This window comes from Cololabis saira, chromosome 15 (genome assembly GCF_033807715.1).
Source record: "Cololabis saira isolate AMF1-May2022 chromosome 15, fColSai1.1, whole genome shotgun sequence".
Lineage (NCBI taxonomy): Eukaryota > Metazoa > Chordata > Actinopteri > Beloniformes > Belonidae > Cololabis > Cololabis saira.
This window is the reverse complement of record NC_084601.1, coordinates 5,449,658-5,460,127: the sequence shown is the minus strand read 5'-3', so window position 1 is coordinate 5,460,127 and position 10,470 is coordinate 5,449,658. Positions and strand designations below refer to the sequence as shown.

At 36.4% G+C, this 10,470-nt stretch overlaps 1 protein-coding gene across 3 annotated transcripts in view; it reads left to right on the top strand.

Moving 5' to 3' along the window:
* Positions 1-364: 364 nt before the first annotated feature.
* rprd2a (regulation of nuclear pre-mRNA domain containing 2a) overlaps positions 365-10,470 on the top strand; it is a 28,243-nt gene continuing 18,137 nt past the window's right edge. For all 3 annotated transcript variants that reach the window (XR_009784182.1, XR_009784183.1, XM_061742221.1), the window contains exons 1-5: positions 365-808; positions 8,247-8,376; positions 8,488-8,630; positions 9,822-9,874; positions 9,991-10,117. Coding sequence is in view for 1 of the 3 variants with exons in the window: in XM_061742221.1 (XP_061598205.1) it covers positions 634-808; positions 8,247-8,376; positions 8,488-8,630; positions 9,822-9,874; positions 9,991-10,117 (628 nt within the window). In the remaining 2 variants the exon portion in view is untranslated. The remainder of the gene's footprint in view (positions 809-8,246; positions 8,377-8,487; positions 8,631-9,821; positions 9,875-9,990; positions 10,118-10,470) is intronic.

The following is a 10,470-nucleotide window of genomic DNA, read 5'->3' as shown; positions in this document are numbered from 1 at the left end:
TAACTTATTTGACAATTCTCACCTGTTTCAAGTAAATTTTCACTTGAAATAAGTAGGAAAATCTGCCAGTGGAACAAGATTTATCTTCTCATTACAAGCAAAAAAATGTTCGGTTTTAAGTGTAATGAGATTTGTTTGACTAAAAATTAGACATTTTAACTAGAAATAAGAAAAATATTCTTAAGATTTTGAGTTTTTGCAGTGTAAGCAGCGCGTCCATAGAAAACAAACTTACCAATAATACACAGCAGGTGGCGCTAAAAAATCCATTACAACAAATCATGATTAATAGACGTAATTCCCCTCCGCGCCGTTAGGCGGCGCTGCAGTGCTGGGTGGCGGATGCGCTCACTGCCGCTCTGACAACGAGTAAACACCTACAGGACGTCGTAAGGCGCTAAGTTTTAACCATGAGTATCTGGTCAGATTAACAGTCAGCTATGCTGCAGAATTGCCATGCTGAATAATTTCTGAACACAGAAAAGGGACCGCAAACATTATAAACTAAACCATTCTCTGTAAAGTTACGTTGGAAGATGGGCGGCTGCTCAATGTGATCCCGTTGGCGCTGCGATCAGCTACATGCTAAGCTAAGTGCTAAGCTAAGCGGCTAACGCTCCGGCTCTAGTGGACATGGCAGCCGGAGCAGGAGCCGCTTCGGGGGGATCCCTGGAGAACACCCTGGACAAGAAGTTCCGAGGGCTGAGCAACACCATGGACTCTATCCAGGGACTCTCGACGTGGTGCATCGACAACAAGAAGTACCACAGCCTCATTGTGCGGCAGTGGATGAAGTGTCTGAGGAAATGTAAGTGGCTCAAAGATGATTTATGGTTCTGCGGTAAATCGACGGCGTAGTGTACGCGGCGATGCACACCGTACGCCGTAGGCTCTGCGTAGGTTTTACGCGTAACCATAAATAAGCCTTTACTCTTGATTAAACAGCGTGTGCTGTCAGTGATTTTTTTATTTTTATTTTTTTATTTATTTTTTTATTCTATACAGGACTGTCTCAGAAAATTAGAATATTGTATTTTTCGTATGAAATTACTCTTTTCCCCACAGTTGGCGTTTAAGACAAATACAGGACTGTCAGAAAATTAGAATATTGTGATAAAGTTCTTGATTTTCTGTAATGCAATTTAAAAAAAAAAAAAAAAAAAAAAAAGTCATACATTCTGGATTCATTACAAATCAACTGAAATATTGCAAGCCTTTTATTATTTTAATATAGCTGATTATGGTTTACAGTTTAAGATTAAGATTCCCAGAATATTCTAATTTTTTGAGATAGGATATTTGAGTTTTCTTAAGCTGTTAATCAGTTCTCGCTTTGAATATGATTGTAGAGTTTTTAGTTTGACAATGTCCCAGAATTTCAACACATGCGACTTTAAAAACAGTGTGTTTGTGTGATCCTTATAACCCACATTGTGAAAATATTTTGATTTAATTAATATTGGTTTGTCCTTGGATTTTAAAATGTGTGATCCTCCTAAGTGAATGGGAATCCAGCCTGTGTGATGTCAGTGGAGGGAAACTAGTTGAAGTTAAATATTTACTCAAGACAGCTTACTTATTTTGTTTGGGGATGTATTATTTACTACCACGGTAAATGAGCCTGTCTCGTGGCTTCACTTTCTGAAGGGAATCTGTCTGTTTATTCAAATGCGTATCCTGGTCTGGTGGTGCATTATTGAGTTAATTATCATTAACACAAACCTGCAGAAGACCTGTGACAAAATGATCAACCGTTTATCATTTCAAGAATTGAGATTGGCTTAATAATGCCAGTGCAACACTTAATATTCATTTGATATTTACCTAATTTCATATGTCTTTTTCCCTCTAAAATCTTGTAAAATTCATATTTTTTCAGAATTTCTTTTTTTTTCATAAACAAAACTAAAGAAAACTGCAAAAATGCGGTATTGGGTGATTTCCATTATGATAGTCAAATTTATAAGATGTTACTGTTGGGGAAAAAAAGAAAAAATCTACCGTTTTAATAAATTGAAATAGTAGTTATCTATTATATTTAAGTTGATAGTTATCTTTAAACGCAGACTTACCATTGTTACAGTCTCTACTAATAAATCTTAGCATTCACACACACATAAGTCGTTTTTTCCCCCTTCCCTAACAATATTATCAATGTCTATAATACGGTTTTGTTCATCTTTCATTCATTGCCTGATTTTCATTTCATTCAGTTTGTAAAAGCCTGTCCATTTATTCCCCTCCAGAGTATTGACATATTTCACAGATTATTGAGTTTTTATAAAAGAGTGACCCAAAGTCCATGTGTAAAATCTTTTTATTACAGCATGTCGGCAAACAACAGCAGGTCTTTCTAACCTGCCTTTATGTAGGGATCAGATTTCTGCTTTGGAGACTTAAAAACATGATCTGTATTGGAAGTTTAACAATATTAGAATGTGGTAAATTATTTTCCCTCTTTTACCTGTTGAGTCTCTCCTGTGAGGACACTTTATTCTTTTGGTTTTTAATTCTTTATAAAGGCCTGTTTGATAATGCAGCTGTCATTGAGTGGAAATAATCACATCTTTTGAAGCAGAGTTCACACATTTCTCTCTTGGCTTTTGATTGATTTCTTTATAAAATTGGAAAATGTCCACTGGGTAAATTGTTGTCCGTTTCTCTGATTGTTTGAGTAAACACACCTGTTTCTTCCTCTTTGGGAATTTGAGCACTGTTGGTCTTTCATTGAATGAGACAGGAAGACCTGTTGAGTTTGTTGATCTATTAACTGCTGTGTGTGTTTTGTTTGGGTTTAGAGTGCTGTCTTTTTGTCAGGTTTGTGCTATAGCTGTGCACCTTCGTCTGTTCTTTCTGAGGAGACGCGGATCATTCAGTGTGCACACCAAAATGCTGAAAGCTTTTTAACAATCTGTGGTAGCCAGCATTGGCCCGGTGGTCTGCATCTGGACAATCTGGAAACGGTGGCTTAAAGGAGGATGAAGAACAAAATCCAGGTCATTCTGGGGGGGAAGAAAACCCTCTCGTGCCCCGTAGACTGAGCCGTGTAGTTGGTCAGTAACTTCAGCCACAAGCTCCTCTTACCCAGGAGCAACACGGAGGGATTCAGATGCTCATTTGTGACTGTTTGACATTGGCTGACACACACACCCCAGGACTGTTATTTGGACCATTATATGGCTTTCCTTTTTTCTTAATTCTATTTAGGGGTAACATAATCTGGGGATCTATTCTATTCTTTTCTATTCCACAGTCCTGTCTTTCTGACGGAACATTTAGATTACCATGTAGACAGACCAAACTGGCAGGTGGGAAACTGGCTTTGTCACAGTTGCAAATGAGTTTGTTGAGCCGTGGTGGAAATTTTCAACACGTTACAAGACAACACCAGAGACAGAGGATGCTTATGTGAGTGGCTTTTTTTTTTTTTTTTTTTTTTTTTTTTTTTTTTTAGGGCTGCTGTCACTGGCACTTTTAGCTAATGGGCTAAAAGAGGAATACTCGCCGGTGCCACTCAGATAGACATTGTCTCGTTTGTGTTTCCCTTGCAAATGGTACAAAAAAACTACTTGAAATCCTATTTCAGCAACTAGACTGTTCAGATTGAAATTCTTCTTTGCAAATACAATTGCAATTGTGTTTAAATCCACACCCTTATACGGTTGGAAATTTTTTCTTTTTGAAAAAATTACATTTTCTGCATTTTTAACTGTCCAGACTGCCAAAAAAAAACAAATCTTAAATACTTCTAATCTGGAAACGGTGACCATCAGATTGGAGCTGGCAGTGTGATGTAGTCTAGAGCAGGCAGGACAGTGGCCCTTGAGCAACACAGCCACGGGACACTTGAGGCTTCCTGCTCATGCTCTACCTTAAACAAACACATTGTCAGAATCACAGCCAGTTGTTCAGTACCAAGCAATAATTTAGTTTTTAAGCAGTATAAAGAGATGAAGACGATGGATGGCTAAAGGATTTTTGTCACTTTCAGCTACGTGAAACCCAGATAGATGTGGAGAATAAATAAAACTGAAACTGATATTTTAACATGACAGAGTCTATTGTGCTGCTTTAAATTAGTTAATACAGCCATTCACCTTTTTTGAATTATTTAATTCAGGTAAAAAGTTTTGGTCTTTTAATAAGATGCCAGGAGTGCCTGAAAGGATTTTTCCAGTTTTTAAAATGCTATATTAAGAATATTTTAACACTTTTTATTAAAGACCAGACAACAAAGTTCTGTGGTGCAAGGTGTATCTTATGGCAGTTCTTTTTCTTTTTTGAGTTGGTTTGATGTGGAAATGACTTGATGATTTTATAAACATGTACCATACCTATCTCGGTTTGGTTTCTTTTCGCAAAAGACAGGAATACAAGTCGCCCTAAATGAATCATTTCAAACCACAGAAGAGCCTGCATGCAGCTTATTGGAACATAGCTGTGTACTTTATGTTTAATGACCTGGCAAATTTGCACAGCTTGTTGTCGTCCTGGCTCCTTGCTTAACTCAAACAGAACTGTTACACTGACTCTATTTTACACCTGCTTTTAACATCAATCCTGAGTGATCTGATGGAAGTGGGCCCCCCTACGTAGAGGTTTAAACACACCCAGGAGGCAGTTGAGGGCGGATTGAGATATGATCATCACTCCAACCACATTCAGAGGTGGTCTGAGGTTATGGAAGGGGCATTGAATGCACCCCGCTGTTGACCAGCAAGTCCTGAAGTGTAAGATGCTTGGTTTTGCCATGATGATGGGAGTTAATTTGAAATCATTGTGGTCGTGTCTGAGTAATCGTCTTTTGTTAACGTGCATAGAAATGATTTGGTATGTCTGTAATTTCATTTTTTTTTTCATTTTATTCTTTATTTCATTCAAAAATAAAACAAACAATTCAATACAAATACAAATGTTCATAAATTGTGAATGAAAAGGGAGCAGAAAGAAGAAGAATATTATCTAATCTGCCCCTTTTTCCAAGAAATAAATTCACAAATAACATAAATTAAAAATTTAAAAAACAACAACTAAGTAAATAAAAAACTAAAATAAAATAAAATTACCGCCGTCTATGGGTATGTCAATCAAACTTAACTAACATATTTCATTATATTTACTTAACATACAGGCTTTAATTGTTCTTTTGAATGTAATGTTTGATTTGGATTCTTTGGTTTCTTTGTTCAGATTGTTCCATAAACTGATTCCTTTCACAGAAACACAACGTTCCATCAATTTAGTCCTGAATCTTGTTTTTTTTTTTTTTTAATCTCTGTTCCTTTTAAGTTATACTTGCTTTCTCTTTTTTCAAATCTTTTCTGAATGTTGATTGGTAAAACATTTTTAATGCCGGTATGTTTCCACATTGTTGACCGCTATTTGATAGAAATGACTAACTGATGGAGTTGATGCTCTTTCGCTTTCCTCTTTTGTACCTTGCAGATGGCATGTGAAGGAATGTGGTATTTTTTATGTAGAAAGCCTAGGCAACTAGAAATAGGTTTTTCAAATCTAAGTTCTGGTATCCTTTTTAGGATTATGTACATTATGAATCATTAGTAAGCTTTAAAAGTAATCTTGGCATAAAATGGAAGAAATACATAATTAATCCTCTTATTTCTTATGATTAAGATTTCCTTGCTGTCATGGCCATAACCTTCCTCAGCTTCAATCTTCCAGTATTAATCTGCTGCTCCAATAATACAACAGCGAGTAGGAGTAATGGCACCACAGACGGGTAGTGGATCCGTGTCTGTCTGATATCAAAACACCTCAACAGCCTCAAAGTCTAGTTGTTGCTCATCCTTGTTTTAGTAGGATTTAGTGTTTACCTCAATCTAGTTTGTTTCTGTACTCACTTAAGCCCTTGTGATTGTCCAGAAAGTCCACATTGACTCCAGTAGTAAGGATCCATTTACTTTTTCATGCAACATTCCTAAAATTAGTTTGATTAATTAAAGAAAAGTTGCAATGTGTGTAGTGAATTGTGTGGTCATTATCTAGTTTTAGGCAAATACGGTCCATCATTTATTCCTGGTATGTAAAACCTTTGATTTGAAAAATGTAGAACTGTCGTACTGTAATAGTTTTCTATGTTAGTCTTTCTTTTCTTGCTAACTCTCAGCTTATTTTCCCATGTCTTGTTTTATCTAGACATTTTTATAGGACATGCTTTTGTTGACCAAGGTATCTCTTTTGGTCAATACTGCTAAAAAGATAAGCTCAATACTTCAGTCACTTTTCTTTAACAATATCTCAATTTCTTGTATTTGTTGTTACTGATACAAAAACCTCCTTTTTTAAAAATGAAATTGATTTGGTGAATTTTTATGACAACATAAAATATACTTTTAAAATAATAACTTTTTTCCAACAAAGTAACCAGACTGGTGAGGTGAGAACATCTGGAGTACACACACAACACAACCACTGCCTGAACCATTGATTATATCTTTTCAAGCATTTTTTACATGTAGGTTGTTTACTGTATATTGAATAAGAAACATGTTTTATGAGTGTTAATGTGAATTAATTGAGACACATTGGAAAGTCTGTTGCAGACCCTTAATAAGGTTCAAAGTTCGGCTGTGGCAACACATGCAATGCAGCAATCTTAACCAACCAAATAAACACATGTTTACCGCAACGCAGGTATGAGCACGAGGGCCTGCGTTTCTGTACCATAAAGATCATTCCAGAATTAAAAGAACCCAAAGTGGTTTAGCTCTCAAAACTTACATTAGGGACTATAGTGATGTAAACAAAAGCAGCGTGAGTGAGAACTGACTGTTCACAGCAAAATAGTGCTTAAAGTTAGCACTTTGGACAATCAACCTACATTTACCTATTTTTGTTTTATTCCTCTGTTCTTATTCATTTTTCTTTTGCTGAGTCTAGCTGATAGCCAGAACTGCATGTTATTTGGATTTATAAGACCAGTTTCCAGCTTGTCTGGTAGAATACGGCCTTCAGCCAGTCTTATCTGTCTTGCTCTCCTAAAAGCTTTTTTCTCTCTTTTTCAGTCGCCATTTTCTACAGAATGTATTCTTCTGCCAGGATGTCCTTTTTAAAAAAAAAATAAAAATAAATAAACCGACATAAAAAAAAACTAATTGTCTGTATTGCAGTCTCATTGACATGCATTTTAATTTTTCTAGTTGCCTTACAGTCCCATCTGCCGTGTTATACTCTTGTTCATGAGCACAATTACATGGTGTTTCTCCCAGCAGCTGCAAGGCCGTCGGCTCAGATGTTTGTATTTCTGAGCAGGTTTAGCGCTTCTGTGTTTCCAAATTGCCCTCTTGTTTATAGTATAGCTGTTTTACATGTCTTTTAATAATATGATTAACTGTCCTTGTGATCCGCTGAGCAGCACATTAAATATCACTGGTTGATATTACAAAATGTTTTTATGTTTTTCACATTGATAGCTGAATATGGGGAACGCTATGTACTTTTGTGTCAAGGTCAGCGTAGGTTGTTACTTTTTGTGACTATAAAAGCGCGCTGTGGTGAGATATACAGGACTGTCTCAGAAAATTTGAATATTGTGATAAAGTCCTTTTTATTTTCTGTAATGCAAAAATGTCATACATTCTGGATTCATTACAAATCAACTGAAATATTGCAAGCCTTTTGTTATTTTAATATTGCTGATCATGGCTTACAGCTCGAATATCCTATCTCCAAAAATTTGAATATTCTGGGAATCTTAATCTTAAACTGTAAACCATAATCAGCAATATTAAAATAATAAAAGGCTTGCAATATTTCAGTTTATTTGTAATTAATCCAGAATGTATGACATTTTTGTTTTTTTTTAATTGCATTACAGAAAATAAAGAACACATTTTCTGAGACAGTCCTGTAGCTTCAATGTTGTTTGACTGAAAACAGTCTAAAGTAGGTTTTTGAATGTTTTTAAACATGTATGTTTCTGTTGTCTCCAAGAGGCCACACACTTAAATGTCCACGTAATGTCTGCTGGTCCACGTAATCCTTAAAGGCTCTAGCAAGCTTTCTTTGGAATAGAGTAAACTCTGCTGGTCAGTAGGAATAAATCAGTATGTCATAAAGAAAATATTGGCGATGGACACATTTTATTTACTAGCTGGTGCCTTTTTTAAATTCTAGTACCGGTAATACCAGAAAATATTTGACAAACTATCCAAAGAGAAAAGTTTAATTGTGTCCTGACTCCGGGTTATCTGTCCTCCCTAATGGTTCTTTCCTTTCCCGTCCAGCTGATCCCTCGCACCGGCTCAACCTGCTGTACCTCGCCAACGACATCATTCAGAACTGCAAACGGAAAAATGCCATTTTTTACCGCACAGCGTTTGCTGATGTCCTTCCTGACGCCATCTTGCTGGTTAAGTAAGTAGATTGAAGATGTGTGGTTTTATTCATGAACGTGTCTCGCGTTAAGAACACACATCTCTAGTGCACTTATATGTTTATTTTGCTGTTCCCTCTCTTTATTTACAGCCACGAGAGCGACCCGAAGGTGGTTAAATCAGTGGAGAGGATTCTGTCCATCTGGGAGGAGAGGGATGTGTATTCAGGAGTACTTATTACTGAACTTAGGGGTATCTTGGTCAAAGAGGATTCCCCTCCAGTGGAACAAAAAAGTAAGCATGTTTGTCATTTCTTTTTTTGTTTGTACACCTCTTCAATAGTCATCTTGGCATCATTAGTTGCAGTGTGTAGCTCTTTTACCAGTTAGTCTCCATTTGTTTTGAAATATTTGGCATTTGTGTTTAATAGGGCTGCAGCTATCGAATATTTTAGTAATCTAGTATTCTACTGAAAATTCCATCGATTAATCGAGTAATCAGGTAAAACATATTTTTGTTTAGTTAAACAGCAATTATAAATATACATAAGATGTTAGATGTTAATTGACATCACTAAGACTAAATTATATAATCCAGTAGGTTCATGGCTGTGCATTTAAAAACCCTGAACTTACACCAGTTGACCAAATTCACTGACTCCACTCAAAAAACTAAGGATCTTACCAAGAAATGTTCTTATTTCTAACCTAAAAATGCCATTAAACCTGATAACACACATCACTTAAAAGGTTAGGTGTTTTTCCCACGTGTTTCAATTGAACTTTCATTTGTGTCAAGCACATTTAAAGTTCTAGTTAAGTTTCAAGTTAAAGTATAAGATTTTGAGTTTTGGCAGTGTTCATAATAACATTCTGATTCCTGCTGTATTGGAGCACATTAGGCACCAGTGCTGCTTGTTTTATCCATGAATGACTACAGAGATAAAATTGAAAACTACCCAGTTAGCTTTATTACGTTTTTATTTTTCTGACATTTTCTGCCTTTTCTTTTAGTTAAAACTGTAGCGGGAACAGATGTTTAGAGGAACCTATGTATGTACCGGGTTAGAGGGGGAACATATAGGAGAACGGACCAGAATAATATGGCGTGGATTGAAAATAAAAGTTAAGCACTGAGCTACATGTGTCTCCCGTCTGAGCCATTGCAGACTCATTGCCTGAGCATGATGTTACAAAAACCAAACATATCCGCCGCCTCTTTCTTCTTCCTTTAACGTGCGCGGCGTCAGCGCGTTGTGCCACATTAAATGTAGTCCGGGCGAAACACCTGCTTTGAGCTGCAAAATTAAACGATTCCTCGGGGCAGAGAAAATTCCTCGATCATTTTTTGTAATCGAATTACTCGAATTATTTGAGGAGTCATTTCAGCCCTAGTGTTTAGCTTCTGTATGCAAAATACTAAATGTTGCAAATTTAAATGTGGCTCGCTTAACATTGGTTAATTTTTTATTTTTATCTATTCAAGCTCCTGTTGAGTCCAATGCGTATCTGCGGTCCAAGATTGTTGCCGAGTTTGTGGTAAGCAACACAACCCAAATAAACTGGAACATTGACATTTTACACTGTAGCTCTCTCTGTGTAGATCCGACAATATCACTGACTTTTTTTAAATTTTTTTTCAATCTCTGTTGTAGCCCCAGGCACTCGTAGACCAACTCGCCAAATATAAGAAGTCCCTGGAGGAGGTGGATCTCAGAGAAAAACAGCTGGCTGCCATGAGGGTTGACATCTTCAGCTCAGATGCCCTCAAGAAACTCAAAGGTGCCAAATGAATCTACCTCTTTACTGCTGTATTATCTAATCTGCTGATGTCGACAGACGTCTTTGCCTCAAAGGAGACGTGCTTTTATGAAAATATGCTTTGTTTCTGGGCATTAGAGCAAATATTTTGGTGTCTGATGTGAAATACTTTGAGGAAGCACAAGCCTGTCACCACGTTACCCAGTGAACGATTAAGTTTTTGACGTGTATACAGGACTGTGTCAGAAAATTAGAATATTGTGATTTTCTGTAATGCAATTACAAAAACAAAAATGTCATACATTCTGGATTCATTACAAATCAACTGAAATATTGCAAGCCTTTTATTATTTTAATATTGCTGATCATGGCTT